The following is a 23,988-nucleotide window of genomic DNA, read 5'->3' on the forward strand; positions in this document are numbered from 1 at the left end:
AATAAAGAAACTATAGAACTCAATAGTACAATCAATAACCTAGACTTAACCAACATATATAGAATATATCAACCATCATCAAGTGGATACACTTTCTTCTCAGCAACACATGGATCCTACTCAAAGATAGACCATATATTATGCCATAGGGCGACTCTTAGTAAATATAAAGGTGTGGAGATAATACCATGCACCATATCTGATTATAATGGAATGAAACTGGAAATCAATGATAAAAGAAGGAAGGAAAATCCTACATCACATGGAAAATGAACAATATGTTACTGAATGATCAATGGGTTACAGAAGACCTAAAAAAAAAATTCTTAGAGACAAATGACAATACAGACACAACATACCGGAATCTATGGGACACAATGAAAGCAGTTTTAAGAGGGAAATTCATTTCCTGGAGTTCTTTCCTCAAAAAAACAAAAAAACTACAAATAAATGAACTCACACTACACCTCAAAAACCTAGAAAAGGAAGAGCAAAACAACAGCAAATGTAGTAGAAGACAAGAAATAATTAAAATCAGAGCATAAATCAATGAAACTGAAACAAAAAAAAACATTGAAAAAATTGATAAAACTAAAAGTTGGTTCTTTGAAAAAATAAATAAGATCGACAGGCCCTTAGCCATGCTAACGAAGAGAAGAAGAGAGAGAACACAAATTACTAACATACGGGATGAAAAAGGCAATATCACAACAGACACTACAGAAATACAGAAGATAATTACAAAGTATTTTGAAACCCTATATTCCAATAAAATAGAAGATAGTGAAGATATCGATAAATTTCTTAAGTCATATGATCTGCCCAGATTGAGTCAGGAAGACACACACAATTTAAACAGACCAATAACAAAGGAAGAAATAGAAGAAGCCATCAAAAGACTACCAACCAAGAAAAGCCCTGGACCGGATGGGTATACAGCGGAGTTTTACAAAACCTTCAAAGAAGAATTAATACCAATACTGTTCAAGCTATTTCAAGAAATAGAAAAAGAGGGAGTTCTTCCAAATTCATTCTATGAGGCCAACATCACCCTGATCCCGAAACCAAACAAAGACACTTCAAAGAAAGAAAACTACAGACCAATATCTCTAATGAACTTGGATGCAAAAATTCTCAATAAAATCCTGGCGAATGGAATACAAAAGCATATCAAAATAATTGTGCACCATGATCAAGTAGGATTCATCCCTGGGATGCAAGGCTGGTTCAATATACGGAAATCAATAAATGCTATTCACCACATCAATAGACTTAAAGATAAGAACCATATGATCATCTTGATAGATGCAGAAAAAGCATTCGACAAAGTACAGCATCCCTTTATGTTCAAAACACTAGAAAAACTGGGGATAACAGGAACTTACCTCAACATGGTAAAAGCTATATATGCTAAACCTCAGGCTAGCATCATTCTAAATGGAGAAAAACTGAAGGTATTCCCTCTAAAATCTGGAACATGACAGGGATGCCCTCTCTCACCACTTCTATTCAATTTAGTTCTTGAAATACTAGCCAGAGCAATTAGACAGACAAAAGAAATTAAAGGCATAAAAATAGGAAAAGAAGAACTTAAATTATCGCTATTTGCAGATGACATGATAATATATTTAACAGACCCAAAAGGGTCTACAAAGAAACTGCTAGAGTTAATAAATGAATTCAGCAAAGTGGCAGGATATAAAATCAACACGCATAAATCAAAGACATTCCTGTATATCGGCAACAAAACTTCTGAAATGGAAATGAGGAAAACCACTCCATTCACAATATCTTCAAAGAAAATAAGATACTTGGGAATCAACCTAACAAAAGAGGTGAAAGATTTATACAATGAAAACTACAGAACCCTAAAGAAAGAGATAGAAGAAGATCTTAGAAGATGGAAAAATGTACCCTGTTCATGAATAGGCAGAACTAACATCATCAAAATGGTGATATTACCCAAAGTTCTCTACAGGTTTAATGCGATGCCAATCAAAATCCCAAAGGCATTTCTTGTAGAAATAGATAAAGCAATCATGAAATTCATATGGAAAAACAAAAGACCCAGAATAGCAAAAGCAATTTTAAGCAGGAAGTGTAAATCTGGAGGTATAGCGATACCAGATTTCAAACTGTACTACAGAGCAATAGGAACAAAAACAGCATGGTACTGGTACCAAAACAGGCAGGTGGACCAATGGTACAGAATAGAGAACACGGAGACCAATCCACAAAAGTACAACTTTCTTATATTTGATAAAGGGGCTAAAAGCATGCAATGGAGGAAGGATAGCATCTTCAACAAATGGTGCTGGGAAAATTGTAAATCCATATGCAACAAAATGAAACTGAATCCCTTTCTCTCGCCATGCACAAAAGTTAACTCAAAGTGGATCAAGGAACTAGATATCAAATCAGAGACACTGTGTCTGATAGAAGAAAATGTTGGCTATGATCTATATACTGTGGGGTTGGGCTCCAAATTCCTTAATAGGACGCCCATAGCCCAAGAGTTAATAACAAGAATAAACAAATGGGACTTACTTAAACTAAAAAGTTTTTTCTCAGCAAGAGAAACAATAAGAGAGGTAAATAGAGAACCTACATCCTGGGAACAAATTTTTACCCCTCACACTTCAGATAGAGCCCTAATATCCAGAATATACAAAGAACTCAAAAAATTAAACAATAAGATAACAAATAACCCAATCAACAAATGGGCCAAGGACCTGAACAGACACTTCTCAGAGGAAGACATACAATCTAGCAACAAGTACATGAAAAAATGCTCACCATCTCTAACAGTCAGAGAAATGCAAATCAAAACCACCCTAAGATACCATCTCACTCCAGTAAGATTGGCAGCCATTATGAAGTCAAACAACAATAAGTGTTGGCAAGGATGTGGGGAAAAGGGTACACTTGTACATTGCTGGTGGGACTGCAAATTGGTGAGGCCAATTTGGAAAGCAGTATGGAGATTCCTGGGAAAGCTGGGAATGGATCCACCGTTTGACCCAGCTATCGCCCTTCTCGGACTATTCCCTGAGGATCTTAAAAGAGTGTACTATAGGGATATTGCCACATCAATGATCATAGCGGCACAATTCACAATAGCTAGACTATGGAACCAACCTAGATGCCCTTCAGTAGATGAATGAATTAAAAAAATGTGGCATTTATACACAATGGAGTATTACGCAGCACTAAAAATGACAAAATCATGGAATTTGCAGGGAAATGGATGGCATTAGAGCAGATTATGCTAAGCAAAGCTAGCCAATCCTTAAAAAACAAATGCCAAATGTCTTCTTTGATATAAAGAGAGCAACTAAGAACAGAACAGGGAGGAAGAGCATGAGGAAAAGATTAACATTAAACAGAGACGAGTGGGGAGAGAGAAAGGGAGAGAGAAGGGAAATCATATGGAAATGGAAGGAGACCCTCATTGTTACACAAAATTACATATAAGAGGTTGTGAGGGGAAAGCGGGGGAACAAGGCAGAAAATTGAACAATAGAAGATGAGGTAGAGAGGGAAGATGGGAGGGGAGGGGAGGGGGGATAGTAGGGGATAGGAAAGGTAGCAGAATACAACAGTCACTAATATGCCATTATGTAAAAATGTGAGTGTGTAACCAATGTGATTCTGCAATTTGTATTTGGGGTAAAAATGGGAGTTCATAACCCACTTGAGTCAAATGTATGAAAGATGATATATCATGAGCTCTGTAATGTTTTGAACAATCAATAAAAAAAAAAAGAATGAATACCTACCAAGACATCAAAAAAAAAAAACATTAAAGAACTAAACAGACACTTCTCAAAAGAAGACATATAACTAGTACATTAAAAAATTTCTCAATCCAACTAATCATAGGTACAATAGCTGTTGTCAAAATGACAAAACAAAAAAAAATTGCAGGCAAAAAAGGGAACTCATAAACTGTTGTGAGAATGTAAATTAGTACAGCCATTTTAGAAACTGATATGGAGATTCCTCAAAAAGCTAAAAGAGAACTACCATATGATCCAGCAATTCCACTACTGGTACTTATTCAAAGGAGATGAAACCATTACATGAAAAAAATACTTGCACTCCCTTGTCTATTGTACTACTGTTCACAATAGCTACAATATAGAATCAACCCAGATGCCCTACGGTGAATGAAAGGAAAAAGAAAATGTGGTCTACATACATAATGGAATATTACCCAGCCATAAAACAGAATGAAATTCTGTCATTTGCAGCAATATGGCTGGAATTGAAAATAATTATGTTAAGTGAAATAAGCCAGAAACAGAAAGACAAACATGTTCTCACTCATTTGTGGTAACCAACACACTGAAGAATGGAATGGACTAATGAAGGGTGAGAGGAAGAGGAACAGAAAGAAGTTCACTAAGGGGAATCAAAACAGTGAGCAGAAGAATTACTTTTAATTCTTCTTTAGCAAAGTAGGGTAACTGAAGGTTAAAACAACCTATATTTCAGAATGACCAGAAGAGTACAAAATTCCCAACATATCAAAATCATTAATATTTGAAGAGATGGACATGCCCTTTTCCCTGATTCAATCATTATACACTGTAAACATGCACTGACTTACCACATTAAACCTCATGATGATGTACAAATTAGGTCTCAATAAAAACAAAAAATGAAGAGGCTATACTTTTTCCAATGTATGTTTTTGGCACCTTTGTCTAGTATGAGATAACTGTATGTATGTGAGTTGGTCCCTCTGTCTTCTCTTTTGTACCATTGGTCTACATGTCTACTTTGGTGCCAATAACATGCTGTTTTGTTCCCATTCCTCTGTAGTATAGTTTAATATCTGGTATTGTGATGCCTCCTGCTTCACTTTCCTTGCTAAGGATTTCTTTGGCTGTTGTGGGTCTCTTATTTTTCCAAATAAATTTTATGATTGCTTTTTTGAGTTCTCTGAAGAATGTCAGTGGAATGTTAATAGGAATTGTATTAAATCTATATAACATTTTTGGTAGTATGGCCATTTTGATAACATTAACTCTGCCTATCCCAGAGCATGGGAGATCTTTCCATCTAAGGTTGTCTTCAATTTCCTTTTTTAATGTTCTGTAAGTTTCACTGTAGAGGTCTTTCACCTCTAGTCTCTTCAACTAATAGTACTGGGAAAACTGGAAATCCATATGTAGCAAAATGAAATTAAATCTCTATCTCTCACATGCACAAAACTCAACTCAAAGTGGATCAAGGACCTGGGAATTAGACCTGCCACAGTCCGGCTGCAGCAAAATAACTGGGGGGGGGGGGGGGGGTGTGTGCAGCAGGAATGGGAGCCGTTTATTGAAGGACCAGAGCGATATTTATAAATTTTACAAAGCTTATCTAATTAGCATAAAATAGATACAGCAGTCAACCAATAAGGAATCTCCACACCTAATGGCTCGCTGGCGTTACTTCACAAACCACTCCCTCTGGCATTTTGCCAGGCGCCATCCAGACTTGTTTACAGACCCTAACATAGACCAGAGACCCTGCACCTAATGGAAAAAATAACAAGCCCAAATCATCATGTCGGATTAGACCCTGGCTTCCTTAACAAGAGTCCTAAAGCTCAAGAAATAAAATCAAGAATCAATAAATGGGACGGATTCAAACTAAAAAGCTTCTTCTCAACAAAAGAGACAATCATTGAGGTGAAGAGAGAGCCTACAGTATGGGAGCAAATTTTTACCACATGTACATCAAATAGAGCACTAATCTCCAAGATATATAAAAAACTCAAAAAACTGAATACCACAAAAACAAACACCCCAATCAAAAAATGGGCTAAGGAACTGGACAGACACTTCTCAAAAGAAGATATACAAGCAATCAACAAATATATGAAAAGGTGTTCAACATCTTTAGTAATTAGAGAAATGCAAATCAAAACTACTGTAAGATTTCATCTCACTCTAGTCAGAATGGCAGTTACAAGAAGACAAGCAATAATAAGTGTTAGAGAGGATGTGGGGAAAAAGATACAGTCGTACATTGCTGGTGGGACTGCAAATTGGTGCAACCATTTTGGAAAGCAGTGTGGAGATTCCTCAGAAAACTAGGAATGGAACCACCATTTGACCCAGCCCTCCCACTCCTCGGTCTATATCCCAAGGACTTAAAGTCAGTATACTATAATGACATAACCACATCAATGTTTATTTCAGAACAATTCACAATAGCTAAATTGTGGAACCAACCTACATGCCCTTCAATAGATGAATGAATAAAGAAACTGTGATACACACACACTCACAACAGAATATTACTCAACATTAAAAGAGAATAAAATATGGCATTTGCAGGTATATGGATGGAGTTGGAGAATATCATGCTAAGCAAAATAAGCCAATCCCAAAAAACTAAAGGCTGAATGTGTTCTCTGATTAGTGCAGGCTGATCTATAATCGGGGGAGGGGAGGCGGCAATGGGAAGAATGGAGGAACTTTGAATTGGGCAAAAGCGGGTGCAGGGAAGGGTTATGGAGGTAGTAAAGATGGTGGAATGAGATGAACATCATTACCTTAGGTACATGTATGATTGCATGAATGGTGCATCTCTACACCATGTGCAACCAGAGAATTGAAATGTTGCACTCCATTTGTGTACGATGAATTGAAATGAATTCTGCTGTTCAACTAAGTAGAGCAAATAAGAAATTTTTTTAAACATGATGCACTCTACATACTAGTATATGAGAAAGGCAAATTCTGATCTCCTAAGATACTGCAGCTAATGGTTCTAGAAGGTGGAGCTCAGGGTGGAAATTCAGACATAGGACTCAAGGCAAACTGAATAAAACCAAGCCTCAGGTCCTGATCTGTATCGAATTAATTACATCTTACAAGTTTTCCCACTCCTTTGGGGGAATTTTAAAAATAATTAGTTTTGCTTTTGAAAAATAATCATCTAAAAATATATTATCATTCAATTATGTGGATTTTCTATGCCATTTGTGAGTTTGTTTAAATGTGTCATCTCAGTTCCATCCTCTGAAAATGATTACAATAACTTATGATATATTTCAAAATGACTAAAAAAGTACTGAATTCACAACACATAAAATGTTTGAAGAGACAGGAAGGCCTGCTATCCTGATTTGACTACCACACACTGTATACACATATTGAATTATTATAATGTACCCCATAAAGATATACAAATATTATGCCTCAATTTTTAAAAATTTTAAAAAGGTAGCTGGGGGCAGTGATGCACCCCTATAACTCAGCAGCTCAGGAGGCTGAAGCAGGAGGATCTCGAGTTTAAAGCCAGCCTCAGCAAAAGCGAGGTGCTAAGCAACTCAGTGAGACCCTGTCTCTAAATAAAATACAAAATAGGGCTGAGGATGTGGCTCAGTGGTTGAGTGCCCCAGTACAAAAAAAAAAAAAAAAAAAGTTAAAAAAAAAAAGACCAGTATCCAGCAGCATACACTATAGAGCAGACGTACATTCAAACCAGTCATTTCTAACATTCTCTTTCTGCTAGTTTACAAAGTTCCATCTTCTATCAGATCATGGGAAACTGATTCGGTTGAGTACAGTCAAGGTGCTGGCTCATGCCCACTTGAACACACACATCAGAAGCAGCGTCACTGGCTAGAATCCCTTCATCAAGGCAGAGGAACTACTGGGGTGGGCTGTTAGGACTCAGATCTGACTGCCAGGTTGGAAATCACTGTGCCATTAAGTGCCCTCAACAGAATCCACTGAAACAGAAAAACCTCAGCCTAGACCCCCCAAGCTCCATTGCTTAAAAATCCCCACCTCCCTCCAGAACCCACTCCAAACCCCAAAAGAGGGGGAGGAAAATGTACCTTCTGCGTCTGACAGGACAGTCCTGGGAGGCTTGCTGGGCACTGCTGAGCGCCTGCAGGATCCCAGGTCAGCCCCACCTGGGAGCAGGGAGCAGGGAGCAGAAGGCAGCTCACTCAGGGACACGGCCATCATGGAGGCTCCAGGTGCCCGGGAGGAGTCACACCCCAACTTACGCAGCCCCAGGGAAACCCTTCACTGGGCCAGAAGGGCAGGGCTCTGCACAGGCAGGCCCTCCCCTGCTATCCCATTGGCAGTCAAGAGGTCAAGTCCCTGGGATTCTGTTTCCCAGGTCGGTGCTGCCACCTTTTGGGAGCCAAATGCTGGACAAATCTAACCGTCTCCAGTTAGGAAGAGACCCATGGGAACAGAGAGAGAGAGGATTATTAGGGAAAATGAATTGAGTTTTAGCAAAACAATCTCTGGAGGGAATTCTTCCCCATCTCTTCTCCTCAGCAACGAGGAGTCCAGGCGCTTCCCTGGGAATAATGTCCCCAGGTGCAGACCCAGAACAGTTCAAAGGAGTTGGCCCCTGGCTCTGACCTTCCTCACCTCGAGCAGGGATCACCAAGTTGGGAAGGCAATCATATTTCAATGTAACTTGTTTATTTTATAATCTCACATGTCTTGCTTGCACTGCTAACAGAGATCAAGAAGTAAAAACCCCAGATTCAGGGTTTCTGAGATGGGGGTAAAAGAAGCTCAGAGAGGTTGAAGACAGTAACAAAAATCACACGGTTAAGAAGCCCAGGCTGACCTTCTGCAAGGCCCCAGGTGGCGACTGCAGCCCCACAGTTGCTGTCTCCTTCCTCTGGATGACAGCACCCTCGGGCTATGGTAGTAGTTTGACCTTCATCCCTATGAACTCCTGTATTGCTGTGTTCTTTTCCACATCTGGCTGCTGGGGCCCATGCCTCAGGCCAGCAGCTAAGCAGGAAGCAGGATTCAGGCTTTTAAGGCATCCATCAGCTCCCCAGGCCCAATCCTAACAAAGCTGCCTCCTTTCCCAGGCTGAGGTTTGCATTTCCATTTTCTCTATTTCTAATGCTTTCACAACCCAAAAGGTAAATTCAACATAAAGAAACCCAGAGAAGCTTTTAAAACTCTAAAGATATCCAAAAGGAGGGAAGTAGCTTTGTTTTTCAAAGCATAAATGCATTCTGCAGGGTCCCTCCTGCAGGCACAAGGAGGGAAATTAATTATTAAGGAAAATGAATTGAATTTTTGCAAGGTATGTCTTCTGCTGCAGGCCACCATCCAGTCCTGTTATGCTCTAGACACCACAGGTAGTTACTGCTGTTACCCTCCTCCACCAATTATAATTATAATATGGCATTGAGTAAATTTCAATAGATTTCTGATCCGGCTCTTCAAAAACAAGGGTCTGTCACACACAGGAGGAATCAGCTTTGGTGGCATCTGCTGAAGGGAACTCATGCAACTCTAAGGGACCTACGTGATAATCTAGTTCTGAGATGGAGAATAAGATTGCTCTTAGAAACCACCTATGATCCATCCAGTAGTGATGGCTGCCCAGCTGCAGGGAAACACATTCTGAGACTGAGCCTGGGCTGGGAGCAGGGAGAAGAAAGGCAGCTGGGATTGACTGGCAATGTCTTCATGGTCACAAGGGGGTGGTCCTGAGCACCGGGATCTAATCCAATGTCTCTGCTCACAAATGGAGAATGCAGCCCAGAGGTTACAGACTCCCCTAAACCCCATGACACATCCACAGCAGGGCCCAAATCAAGACATGTCTCTTCTAACTCCTACATCGGTGCTTTCCCCACTACACTGCTTTAAAAACCAATAAGAGGCAAAGGGACAAGTGCATTCTGGGGAAATGCTGCAACATTGCCAGAACTGGTTTCAACATCTGCCCAGGAACTGAGATTGGGATGTTAAAAAGCCAAAAGGAGATGGGCCAGCCTACCACTACAAGAATTACTAACCACAGAAATGTAGATATGTTTTGACAAGTAAGGCTTTAGTAGTTGAAGGATTTCTCCCAGAGGGTTTTGATTTATCCGCTATAGCTGCAGTTAAAAGAGAAGGAAATGTGTGTTCACAGACCAGGTGTAGAATAGAAAAACTAATTCCATGGACATTGCCTGTAAACTCCATGGTGTGGCCCTCCTGACCTTCCTTGAAATGGGAACATCTCCTTCTTTTGATAAATGGCCTCCTCCAGCCTCGCCCCACCAAGCTCCAGGCTCAGTAACTGTCTGTAAAAATCCTGGAATGCAAAAGTTGTTGCCTCTCATCCACTCGTTTGTCTCTCCAAGGAGGTGCTGCTTTCACCCTTTTAAAACCCGTCAGCTCCTTGACAAGGAAGGGGAAGGAAGCCACACTTAACCTGCACGTTCCATAGGCAGTGCCCTGCATGTTCTGCTGGGAAGGCACCCCACCTTCTGTACCCCATAGGCACCCCTGAGCCCACCCGGCTCTACGCAGGTGCGAGGGAATGTGGGGCAGGAGAGGGGCTAGGGCTGAACCAACCCGTTGTGAGTCTTAACTGCCCTCTGAGCCAATTCTGGTCACTCCATTTTTCTTATCAAGAATTGAAGAGCAACTCTGGCCATTGCGACCTGAGGAACAATCTACTGGGGGCTCCTGAAAGATTCTTCTCCCTTTTCAAAAGAGTCACAGGGAACAGACCACTTGCCTGCCTCTGGACCTTGTCTGCAATGTGGCCATCATTTAGGGACAAGAGAACTTAGAGCTATTGGAACAGAATCAGGTGGCAGCTGACACAAGGGTCCATGCAGCCACCGAACTGATCATCTGTCACTAACCCTTTGGTTAGCAGCACTCACCCTACTTCAGGCTGCATTCCAATGTGAGGTTAAAAATGTCCTTTGCAATTGGATACCCTAAGTGGTAAGTGAAAATATGGTCACCCTTATTTCACAGAGGAATGAGAACAGAATTCACAAGCCAATGACCCAAAGGACATAGCTAACAAGGGTGGAATGAGAATGCCACTTGGCTGACTGGCACCATTCAACCTGAATGGTCTTCCCTCTTCCTCCTGCCTCTTCCTCCTGGGCCTACCTGCAGAAGGCACTTAATGCATGCGAATACATAAGGCTGTGTTTCTGCCTAATTCCCCTAGGAGGGCTCTTTGAAACTGAGGCAGCTGCCAACTGGCTCCAAGCTACCAACCGTCTCTATTGCAACACTAAAAGAAACTTTCCCACCTGTTTAGCTTCCTGTCACTGTGAAAATTACCCAGTTCAATCAACATAATGAAGCGAAGGTTTTACTTTGGCTCACAGTTTTAGAGGTTTCAAGTCCATGGTCGCTTGGCCCTTTTTGCTTTGGGCCTGTCATAGCACTGTACACCATTTGGGGGAATGCGTGGCAGAGGAGCTGTTCACATCCTCACCACTACCAGCAGCCAGGAAGAAAGAGAGGAAGGGGCCCAGGTCCCAAAGTCCCCTTCAAAGGCACACCCCCAATGACCTGACTTCCTTATTCCAGGCCCTACCTCCTCAAGTTTCTGCCACCTCCCAAGAGTGCCACAGGCTGGGGACCAAGCCTCTAATACATGAGCCCTGGGAGGACACTTCAGATCTACAGTATCACATATCAGAGATGCTCAACCTGGAACCAGGGACAGGAAATCTCTAGAAACCTCAACTACTGTACTCTGGGATCTCCTTCCCCAATATACAGTAGCATTCCTTATCTACAGTTTTGCTTTCCACAGTCATCTGAAATCAACTATAGTACAAAAATATTAAATGGAAAATTCCAGAAATGAAAGATTCTGAAGTTTCAAGTCACACTGTTTTGAGTGGTGTGATGAAATCTCCTGCCAACCTGCCTGGCGTATGAATCATTCTTTGTCCAGTGTATCCTTGGTATATATGCTACCTGCTCCTTAGCACTCAGCAGCCAGCTCAGAATAGATCAACGTCGGCATCATGAGGTTTATGCTCAAGTAACCCTTATTTTACTTAATGATGGCCCCAAAGTACAGAAGAGTGATGCCTAAAATTCAGATATGCCAAAGAGAAGCCCTGAAGTACTTCCCTTAAGTGAAAAGGGGAAATTTCTCAATAAGGAAAGCAAAAAGATTATGTGCTGAGGTTGCTAAGATCCACAGTAAGATGAATCTATGAAACTGTCTGTGGAATTGTGAAGAAGGAAAAACACTCAAGCTATTTTTTACTGTCAAATCTCAACCTGCAAAGATTATGACCACAGTACATATAAGTCCTTTATTGATCATCTCACTTCATCTCATCATGATGTTATCTCACATCATCATAAGAAGGGTGAGCACTCTACAGTAAGGTATTCTGAGACACTTCATTCATATAATTTTCATGATTGTGTTGTATTTTATTATTAGTTGTTATTAATCTCTTACTGTGCCTAATTTATAAATTAAACTTTATTACAGGTATGCATAGAATAAAAGAGTATACATAGACTGAGGACTATCCTTGGTTTCAGGCACCCATTGGAGATCTTGGACCACATCCCCTGCAGTTAAGAGGGGACTACTATAGTGAGAAAAGCTTTCCCGGGCCTACCCCCTCTTTCTGCTGTGTTGAAGCTGAAGATGACTTCAAGATTGCAAACTGCAGGAAAAATTAAAATGAGAGCATAATGCACATGACTACGAAAGTGACTAGGCCACCCACACATTGCAACTGCTCCATCTCCAGTCACATTAGTTTCTAACACCTTAATCGCATACAGCAATCCAAGGACAGAGACAGGAAAAAATGGCTAAGCAATTATAGATGCTCAACCTTTTAGGCGGGGTAATTAATTAACTGCCACCAGGTGATGAGATTCAGTAAGCCTGAAAGATGATAAACCAAATGAAGCAGATGCAGAGAGGAGAATTCATGCAGCAGCCTTTGGAAAAATTTTTTCTCTCCAAGCTCTGTGCATAGCAGCTGGAATGGAAAAATCATGTGCTTTGTGGACCTGGCGTTAAATCCTGAGTCCAGGCAAACTAATTAATTTCTGAATTTCAGGCTCCTCGGATAAAGATAAAGATAAACCAATTACTCTTTCAACCAAGCAGTACTTAGTATGCTGCAGGCACTGTGCCAGAGCCCACGGCAAACAAGAGAGGCATATGCCAGAAGTTTTGGCCGAGAATCAAGCAGCTGCAACAGACAGTAACCCATGGTGTTGGTTAGCACCCCAACAGAATTGGGGAATGTGGCTCCTGAAGAATGGAATATTAATCCCAGGAACTGAAGTAGATTCAGCATAATGCCCTGGAGAAACTGAGGGGGTGAGAGATGAGGCTGGAGAATGAACATGAGTCTTTGTGAAACAGAGGAACATGTGGACACCATCCTAGGCATAGGTGGGTGTTAGCTGGGAAGTGACACGATCCTACAGGTGGACCTGCAGAGAATCAGCTGGAAGGGGTAAAAGGGTGCAGATAAGAATTGGTTGGTGAAAGAAATAGTTATGAGGCTGGGGCAAGGAGAAAAGGTAAAACCAATCTTTGAGAGCTTGAATCAGCTGGTAAGAGACTAGGCATAGGAAAGAAGGCAAGGGGGGAGCCATGTCTGATCCCCAGGTTTTTAGCTAAAGCAGGTGGACTTATGCCACACCAACCAGCTTCTCTGCAGGAGTCTGGCAGAGAAGTGCATTAAGTGAAGTGAGAAGTTTAGAGATGGTCAGAGTCCCTGTATCAGACACTATGAACAGCCCAGGTGGAATGCATCCATCTGTTCACCTGAATTCTAACTCCTCACTTGTTCCAACCAACCCAGCCATAGACACTGGAGTTCATCAATTCTAAGACACATTTTTTTCCCCCACATTTTAACATCAAGATGGTTTTAAACTGATGGGTGACACAGTTTAATAGACAATGTTCTTTCTCAGTGGTACATAAAACAATGGTGCCTCTTAGAATAGACGCCATCTTGGATTTGATAATAAATGATGCTGTTTATCAGTCTTAGAAGAAAACAGTACTTCAATGTCTCTCCTTAGGACTTAAGTGATACCTAATTCTAAAGACTTGAAGTAGCCTTTATAAGTGAGGCTCACAGGACAAGACAATTTCTGTACAAAGACATAAACCTGGGAACAGCACGTCCATCCCTCAGCCAAGGGGGTTACTAGTAGATCATGTTTACACAGAAGGAACAACAGAGGGCCAGACAGGCTTCCAGGAGTTCACAGTCCCAATAGTTAAACCTAAGGGCAAGAGACAAAATAATTCAGGGGAAAAAAAATGGTGATAGTTTGACTGAGTTTCAGATAGCACAGAGATGGGTTTGGCCTGCAGGTCTCAGGAAAGACCTCTTTTAAAGAATAGTTCTGATGGGGTCTTGAGAGCTTCATAGGTGTGCTTCCAATAAGGCATGTGGTAACCAAGACAAAGCTCCTGAAGGTCATATAGATATTGGTCAAGGGCTCCCTATATCTTGACTTAAGAATTGAATAAGAATCTGCTACAAATAAAATATGGATCAATAAGAGCTCGTGTGTTTTCCAATGGTTCTATGACACAGCTACATAGCTGGGTCAGCCTGTCAAGAGCCATCTATGGACTATGTATGGACTAAATCGGCACAGAAGCCTACTGAATAGGAAAATCTGGTATTTGAGAATTTCCAGTGACAATCCCACAGGGTAAGATCACCCAGATGCATGTGAATTTCTATTCAGCTTCTACCCAGTCCCACACAACCTCTCAGAGATGGGTGTAGCCTGCCAAGATGCCAATCAATCTGTGACTGCAAGACATCATGAAGCAAGACTCTACCCTTGAAATCTTATCCCTGCCTTTAATGCTCTCCCTTAAATAAAGTCGGAGCCATTTTTTAACTGTTAAGTCCCAACTTTTGTGTGGGCTGGATCTATCAGACGTTCTGCACTTAAAACTATTTTTCTGACTTTGTCTTTTATTTCTTTATTAATTATTTCAGACAGTAATTTTCTCAGGCGGCTTATCCCCTCCTGACCAAGAAAAATGACCCCAGCCAGGCTCTTGCTGCCTCGAGGTATCAGCCCTCATTTGGGAAGAGCACAGTAAGGACAGACCACCCTCCCACTGGCACTGAAGGTCATTAGTCACTCCACGGTGGAGTTCAGAACACAGACCATGAAGTTGCCTGTATCTTCCATGAAGAGCTGGAAGAGAAGGACATCAGAAATGCCACAATCAGAAACTCTGAACACCTCACATTATCTCATTTCTGAGTGCCTCTCCCAGTCTCAGCATGCCAAGTCAACTCATTCCTTTGGAGAGCTCTCACCTGCCTGGGCTGGCAGGCAGGCTTTAGACTGACAGCACTGCTCCACTCAACCACCATTAGTGAGAACATGCTGCGCGCCAGGCACCACTCTGCATGCTGTTTAGATTCTCTCATCAGTGAAATCCTGGGCAATGAAGGCAGAAAAAGATGGGTCCTAGGCATTGGTTTAAAGAAAAAGATACCATATTATATTACTCATGATACTATTCCTTCGATTGTGTTTCCACTACCTATTTTTTTTAATTAAAAAAAAAAATTAGCCTAAAGTTTACCACTCTACAATCAGTCAAAAAAAAAAAAAAGAAAGAAAGAAAGAAAGAAAAGAAAATCCCTGCACCCACTAACACCAAGAGCATAGAGAGTCATTTCCAACCTCATGGGCTCCTAGAGCTTAGGATACTTCACCTGCTTCATTCTCATTTACAGGCTGCCCCTCTAGGAAAAATGAAGCAAAAAAAAAAAAAAAAAAGAATAAATGAAGGGAGCAGATTCAGGAAACTCTCATTTTGCAAGTGCATGTGGACAAAAGTCTTTAAATTGTTAGGCACAAACTCTCCATGAAAAATAATAATGCCAGGCCTGGGTACAGCACAAGGACAAATGGAATGATTTTCAAACCCTCCACTGGCCACGGGGAAACTCATTAAGTAGAAAAGGAGACCAGTTCAAATTTTGTTGCATATTTATTTTTCAAGAAAGACATGAGCTCTCACAACCCCTCCCCTTGAAAATGTCCTAAATAAAATAAGAGCTACTGGTGTATGGAAAAGGTACCCATGAGAGCTACTGCAATGCCTTTTAAAAGGTCAAATAGCTACAATAAAGAGTAGCAATTTTTTTTTTTCTTTCAGTGCTGGGATTGAACTCAGGGCTGCTTTTTGCATGCTAGGCAAGCCCTGTGTCACGGAGTAGAGCCCCAATCAAGAATAGCAATTTTAAAAAAATTGTAAGGCTTGTACAATGTGGAGGGATTTAAATATAATAGGACTCTGAGTAAATTTTAAATATTTTAAATAGTTGTGGAGATTTATCTGTGTCACACCATTGCTTTGCATTATATCAGTTTCATATAATTAATTTGGATTTCCTCATGAAGAACCCAACTTCTAATTACTAAGTACACACAGACAAAGGTAATCTGCTTTACCAAAATGTGTTTTACAATGTGGTAAACAACAGAAGTGGGATGTGTCTTTCTGGCTGATAGCACCTAATCCCCACGTAGTCAGGAAAGCACAAAATGGTGCCTTTGCTGGAAAACAGCTGGAAGCAAAGCCCAGAGCCCAAGGGGAAGGAACAGGTGTGTTCACTGCGGGTTCCACTGGCTTCTAAGTACTTAGCCAGGAGGAAACCTTCACACACCGCCCAGTCCAACTATCTCACCTACAGCTGGGGAAGCTGAGGACAAAGGCTGATTGACTTATCAAGTCCACAAAAGTTATTTATCAGGAATAAACTTCTCCAGACCCCAAGAGATTAGAAGCAACAAACCCGTGGCAAAAGGTGGGGTGGGTCGTGGCTGTTATACTTTAGGCAATGACAAATGGCAGCTCAGGATGGAAGACAGGCAGAAAAACCACAGAGTTTATTACACAATAATATTGACATTAAGAATAAAAATTAGTTCCTGTCATTAGCAGAAGGCTCTATAAGTTGATTTTTCTCCATTAAAAAAGAAGGGGGGTGCTGGGGTTTGTAGCTCAGTGGTAGAGTGCTCACGCCTCTCATGTGTGAGGCACTGGGTTTGATCCTCAGCACCAAATTAAAAAAAAAAAAAGGTATTATGTCCATCTACAACTAAAATATATATTTTAAAAAAAGAGGAAGGAGGGGCTGGGGTTTTGGCTCAGCAGCAGAGCGCTTGCCTTACACATGTGAGGCACTGGGTTCCATCCTCAACACCATATAAACATAAATAAACAAAATAAAAGTATCGTGTCTATCTACAACTAAAAAATTTTTTTTTAAATAATTTTTTTTGAAAAAAAAGAAGGAAAATATGTATACATCTTAGATTTCTTTCCACTGAGAATTTTTAAGATAAACCTAGAGGGCCCATTCAAAGGCTCCAAGTATCAGAAGGCTAATTCCCAGGGAATGCCTTTGTGCCCAACAATGCTAGATAAATGCCACTTATACACATGATTGTTTTTCTAGGATTGATTAAGTTTTTTGAGATGCACATACATTTCACAGATGATAAATCCAATACTTTGATTTCTGAGGGCTAAAATAACCTGCATACAGATGACAACTTATCTAAATGACCGGAAATAAAAATGACTGACTGCAAATAAGCCCTCAGGAACATACAGTACTTAAGCATCACTAATCACCACTCCCAAGGCCACATGTGTGTCAACAGCACCTTATCTATGCTGATGATGTTGTAAGAGTCCAAAGACAGGCAGATGACATGGATAAGAATTTATTACTCCCGTGTGAAATAACAATAATGCTAGCTTTACCAATGACCATCTCAGGACTGGGAGAGTTGTACCTTCCCTCTCTCTCCCCCTTTCTGTCCCCTCCCTTCCTGGGCAGCTCACCTTTAGCTCTTAGCAACATAACAAGGAAGAGACAACTCTGTGATAAGATACCTCTTGCATTCCTAAGACTTAAATTTATTTTATGTTTTATAGTTTTTTATTTTGTGGTATTGGGGACTGAACCCAGGGCCTTGTGCATGCTAAGCCTTGTGCTCTACCACTGAGCTACGCCCAGCCCATGACATTTTATTCTTTATCATGCTCCCAAGGCCTCCACTCTCCGGGCCATCCCTTCTCCTATTACCTCTACAATTAATAGGATTCTCAGAGTCTTCCCAGGTGATCTTATCCCAGTGTCCAGGCCCCACCAGGTGAGCAGGCCTAGCTACTCCCGTGTGTCTGTTCAGGGTAGGACATAATCCACATCCCCCACCAGGCAGCCTCACAGGGGACTCAGATTCACAACACTGCCTTTACATTCATGTTCCAATTTAACTACTTGAATCTCTGCCAATTTCTTTTCTTCACAGTCAGTTCAATCACGTTTTAGAGGAAAGAACAGATGATTTGAAGCCAGGAAATCCTGGGTGGAAACCTAACTCCTGCACTCAAATTGAACTCTGTGCCTAGGAACAAATTTCATCCTCTTGGGCCTCAGTTCACTAATGTACAAAAAAAAAAAAAAAAAGACAGCTATGCAGAGGAAAAGAAACGATGGGTATAAATTGCCTGGCACATAGTAGGTGCTCCTTTTCTTCCCTGACTCTCTCTCTGTCCCCCCCCCCCCCGCCACCTACAACTGTTGGCTTTAGTTTCTTTCTCTCCAGAATGTTTTCTTGCATCCGTATCAGAGACCCCACCCCCACGTGCTTCCTGCTGGCAATAGCTTCTATACCTGAATCCTGAAGAGTGTTTTAAAATGTGCGTCAGGAAATGTGACTAGAGAGCATTGCCCAAGTGTGGTTCTTGAAATAGAAATAACAAGACTGCAAAATCTAGCTTAAGGGGAGCTGTGTGAAGACGGAGGGAGCCAAGAGAAACCCTGGACTCCCCCAATCTTTCTCTTCTCCTTCTCCTGTCGACAGTGTCACCAGATTTAGCAACAGAAAATACAAAGTGCCCAGTTACATTTTAATTTCAGATAAACAAATGATTTTCTAGCATGTCCTAATATTGCACAGAGAAGGAAAATGAGTGTTGCCCAGTGGAGTCCCAACTCCATGGAGTCATGGAGTCCCGGAAAGACCATTGAACGTGGGCAGTTACTGGACAGGTACAGTTTTTTAAGACTTCAGCTGCCCGTCTGTACAAAATCCACCCACCAAATGCTCTTGATAAGTGTGTTTTATGGTATATTTTATTCATTAATATTTAAACATAATTTTGTTCAATGAGCACATATTTTATATTTCAACCTAAGAACACTGGAAAGAGGAGATAAGGCAGCCATAGTTAGATACAAGTGAGTTTTCTCTTAATTCATTTAGATTTGAATTTTCTATCATAAGAGGGAAAAAAAGGTGATAAAATTACACATGAAAATGAACATATGGTACTGTATAAACTGAAATATCATCTCAATTGGGTTATTGCAATAACTCCCACTTGGACTCCTGGCTTCTTCCTATCCACCCTTTTCTCAAACCAGTAGCCAGAATGACCCTTGTTAAAAAAAAAAAAAAAAAGAGACAGATCATGTCATTTCCTTGCACAGAATCCTCCAGGGGCTTTCTAGCTCACTCTGTGAGACAGTCTCCAATAGCCTTTGGGGTCCTGCAGGACGTGGCTCTCCTCTAGTCTTCCTGGGTCTTCCCTGGCTCTCTTGGCTTCAGCTACCCTGGCCACTGCCCATGACATCCTTGCCCAGGACATTCCATGCTCATTCTGTCCCCTCCTTCAGGGCTTTGTCTCATGCCAGCTTCTCTGAGTGCCGTCTCTGGCCACCACTCTGAGCACATCCTATCCCCGCTCTCTGCTATATTTGCCTCCAGTCCACTGATCTCATCAACTGATGAGACGCCTGTGTTATTTAGCTATGCATTTGAGTTATGTCATTTGTGTCTCTCCCTATTAGAATGCCTAGCAGAAATGATGGCATCTAGTTCACTACAGCATCCTTAGCATGGACAACAGCATATGGCACATATAATGCACTCAATCAAATTATTAAATGTTGAATAAACATAAGGTAAAAATAACAATGAGTTGTCATAGGATAAAGGGTATTTACTGAAAGATAAATGAATAAATGCAGGGTTTTCTTTAAGAAAAAGAGAAAAATATTTTATCCCTGAAGTCTCTTGCTTGCTCTCATGTTTTCCTTATTAGAACAATAAAAAGAACCAGAGAACTTCATCATTTTTCTGCTTCTGATATTAATATTCAAGATGCAGGACAAAGCTTTTACACTGTATAGCATTTTCTAAATCATAAGATTGGGAGAAAGGACCATTTGCTGAAATAATGTCCTTTTAAAGTGCTTTCCAGGTCTCTACCCTCAGGCTAAGAACAGTCAAGAAATTCTAAAATGAAGAATGTGCTCCTTATGAAGTTTCAGCACGATGGGCATCCAATAAACATTTGTTGGTTGGAAAAGTTCGCATTTCTCACCCTTTTAACTGAACAACCTTTAAATGTGAGATGTGTCAAAATCCAAAATGCCAAACCGATTTCTCATTACCTCTCGGCCGCGTCTCTGATGAGCTGCTGCAGGTCCACCTCCTGCTTCCTCAGGGTTCCAAACGAAGACTGACTCTCCACCAGGCCTTTGCCTCCAATGTTCAGCTTGACCTTCCCCAGAATGGTCTCAATGGTCCCACTCACATGGTTTTCAAACTTGCCCTCGTATTTCACAAAGTCAGACTCCACGACCACTGCAAAGAATGGAGAAGAAAAATCTGAAGACGAAAAAGCCGCTTGTGTCTCACCTAGCTTCCAACCCTGCCCAGACGCTTGGGAAACATGCCGCTGGCATCCAAATGGAAAGCCAGCACTATGTTTTATGTAAGAGCAAAAGAAACGGAGCCACCACAACTGTGTGTGACCAGGAGCACGCCTGGAATTGCCAAGGCTCCCTGGGTGCTAATTTTTAGTCTTTTCAATCCCAATGTAAGTATAAGAAAGTGCACAAAAAGTATCAGCACAGTTTAGCAAATCATTTCCAAGTGAATATCTCTTTAACCACAGTTGTGGTTTGTATACAGTGTCATCCAAAAACTCCTTATTAAGTCAGGAATGTTCCTGAAATGATTGGATTGTGAGAACTGTAACCTTATTAAAATAGAAATTGGTGCCAAGAGTGGGGTCATTGCTGTGACTAACCTGGCCATGTGGTTCAGAAGCTTTGGGAATGGCTTGCAGGAGAAATTTGAAAATGCAGGCTAGAGAAGCCTTAGAATTGTGTAAGCAGAGATTAATGGGCAATTCTGGTGGGAGCTCAGAAGACCAGAATCCTGATAGGAAAGTAGACTCTGCTTATAAGGTTTCAGAGGAAAATGAGGGCTCTATTAGTAACTGGACTAGAGATCATTCATGTTACATTCTGGCAAAGAAGTTGTCTACACGTTGCCCATGTCCTGAGATTTTGGGTGAGGCTGAGTTTAAAGGTGATGGACTAATTAACCTGATGGAAGAAAGTTCCAGGCAGCACAGCATTCAGTCAGTGGCCTGGATTTTGCTGGCAGCTTTTCTCCAGGTTTACAGTAAGAATCAGGAACAGTAAGTAGAGTTGAAGGGGACCAAGAAAGGTAGGCTTTTTGAAGAGATCATATCTTCAAAAGAAAGTCTAAGTACTTTGCACAGAGGAAACTGGGAAGATACCTCAAGGGCATCTCAGGAATTTGCAAGATCACATCCACTTCCAAGTCAAGGATGTAAAACGGAAAATTCCTTTGAGAAGAGATCATGGGAACACCCTGCTTCCATAGCAGAGCCAGATTTGGCTGCCCAAGCATTCAGAGGTTGCTGCAGCTCTGGTTCCAGGGGGACCAAATATGTACAAGCTGACAGCAGACCTTGGTGTCATCCACATGGTGCTGGTTCTGCAAGAATGCAAGATACTAAAGTTCAGGGGTCATGGAGGTCACAGTCACTAAGATTTCAAAGGAAAGGCTGGGAGGCCAGGTAAAGTATAGCAGGCTGCCCCTGAGACATGATGCATGGAGCTTTGAAAGTGAAGCCAAAACTGAAATGGAGACCACAAGAATTAAAAATGTCAGCAACATGGACTGTTTACCACAGTTGCTGGCTGCAGAGAGAGCCAGGCTAAAAGAGAGGCCCTGTGCCCGGCAACCAGCAAGGCCAAAGGGGTGTACTGCCCACACCCTTTGGAGAGCCCATCTCACAGCTATGTGTCAATTGATGTTGTACACAGAGTTAGCAGACCTGTTTGCCCAGCTGGGTTTGAGGCTTGCTTTGGCCTTATCACTTCTTTCTATGCCCCTATTCTTCCCTTTTGGAATAAAAATATTGGATTGTTTTATTTTTACAGGGGCTCACAGCCAAGAGTTTGCCTCGAGTCTCAGATGAGACATTGGACTGGGACTTTTGGGCAAAACTGGAAATCTCAAGACTATGGGACTCTTACAGATGGATTAAATGCATTTTGCATTGTGAGATGGACATGAGCTTGGGGGATGAGGGGTAGAATTCGTGGTTTGGATATAAGGTGTGACCCAAAAGTTAATGTAGTAATGTCCACAGGTGACATGATTGAATTGTGAGAGTTATAACCTTAAGGATCTATCCTAATTTGAATGGACTGGATGGTAACTGTAGGTCAGTAGCTGGAAGAGGTGAGTAACTGGGGGTGTGCCCTACAGGAGTTCATCTCCCCTGCAGCCTCTTCCCCCTTCCCCATCTGTGCTTTCTAACTGCTTCCCTCTGCACACACTTCTGCCCTGAAGTGTGCCTCGCCTTGGGCCCAGAGCATTGCAACCAGCTGACATGGACTAAGACATCTGAAACCATGAGCCCCCAAAAACGTTTCCTCCACATTGTTCATGTTGGATATTTTGGTCACAGCAACACAAACCTATCTAATCAAACACTATCCAGTAAAGAAACAGAGAATTTTAAATGTGTGGTTTACAAGAGTAAACTGAAAAGGAATGGCAGGTGGAAGACACCTAAGCCCTCATCATAATTGCACCCCACCCACTAGAGGAGTGCCTCAGCATCTGGCAGGTCAGCCATCTGGACCTGTCCTTGGTCAAATTGCCTTCCCATCCACCAGTCTTGGAGAACATTCCCTGTCCCTCATTATCTTCCCCAATCAGATAATTTTCTTCCCGTGTTTACATTTTCCCATCTGTCCTCTAGCCATTCTTTATCATGCAATTCCTTATCACTGTCCTCCTTATAAAGTCAGTTGGACATGCCCAATCCCTCAATCACCCTACAGAAGCTCTAAGATTCTCTCCCTTCTTCTTTCCTGGTTTCCCAGATGCTAAGGAATCTGCCACCACTACTGGTATCCCACCTTCAATTATGTCAATTGGCAATTGCTGTTCCTCATCTGGCCATGTCCAGTGATTGCTATCAGAGCTCCTTAAAGGTCTATCCTTCTTATCTGAACTCTACAGATAAATATCTGCTGATCTCATATGTGAACTAGAGCTTCCTCTTGTCTCCAACCTTCTACTGTTCTCCCGTGTGTGTGTGTGTGTGTGTGTGTGTGTGTGTGTAAGTGCGTGCACTGGAGTTGAACACAGGGCCTTGGGCATTCTAATCGCACACTCTACTACTGATATCACTAAGCTACTTTGAAACCTCTGTTCCCATTTTTAATCGAAACAGGTACAACCATAAAATAGTCTCCATCATCACATGGGTAATAATAATACATTAAGAACCTGCTAGGAGCTGAGCATGGTGGTGCACGCATATAATCCCACTGGCTTGGGAGGCTGAGCAGGAGGATTGCAAGTTCAAAGCCAGCCTCAGCAACTTAGTGAGACCCTGAGCATTTTAGTAAAATCCTGTCTCAAAATAAAAAATAAAAAGGCCTGAGGATGTGGCTCAGTGGTTAAGTGACCCTGGGTTCAATCCCCAGTGTAAAAAAAGAGAAAAAAAAAAGAGAATGCTACGAACTTCACAGTTAGACGTTTTCATTTCTCTGATCCAAGGTTCTATTGGGCTCCTGGGTATCCTTCACAAGGGATTAAAACCCTTGTGAATCCATACACACACACATACACCCAGAATCCATACACAACACACACACACAGACACACAGACACACACACACACACACACACACACACATACACACACAGCCTCAGCAGCTGCATTTCTTTCAAACCAGTCAAGAAAACCCACTCCTTACCCAGAGTTGATAAGTCATCAGCATTCATTATTTTTGCAATTTACAAAAAAGAGCATAATTTTCCATACCACCACCCCAAA

At 41.6% G+C, this 23,988-nt stretch overlaps 1 protein-coding gene across 2 annotated transcripts in view; it reads right to left on the reverse strand.

Annotated features, from left to right (window-relative positions):
- Gsdme (gasdermin E) overlaps nucleotides 1-23,988 on the reverse strand; it is a 98,528-nt gene that overhangs the window by 56,056 nt on the left and 18,484 nt on the right. For both annotated transcript variants that reach the window (XM_076835409.1, XM_076835400.1), the window contains exon 3: nucleotides 20,264-20,456. In XM_076835409.1, coding sequence (XP_076691524.1) covers nucleotides 20,264-20,456 — 193 coding nt within the window. The remainder of the gene's footprint in view (nucleotides 1-20,263; nucleotides 20,457-23,988) is intronic.

Source organism: Callospermophilus lateralis, chromosome 1 (genome assembly GCF_048772815.1).
Source record: "Callospermophilus lateralis isolate mCalLat2 chromosome 1, mCalLat2.hap1, whole genome shotgun sequence".
In the NCBI taxonomy this organism is placed as follows: Eukaryota; Metazoa; Chordata; class Mammalia; order Rodentia; family Sciuridae; genus Callospermophilus; species Callospermophilus lateralis.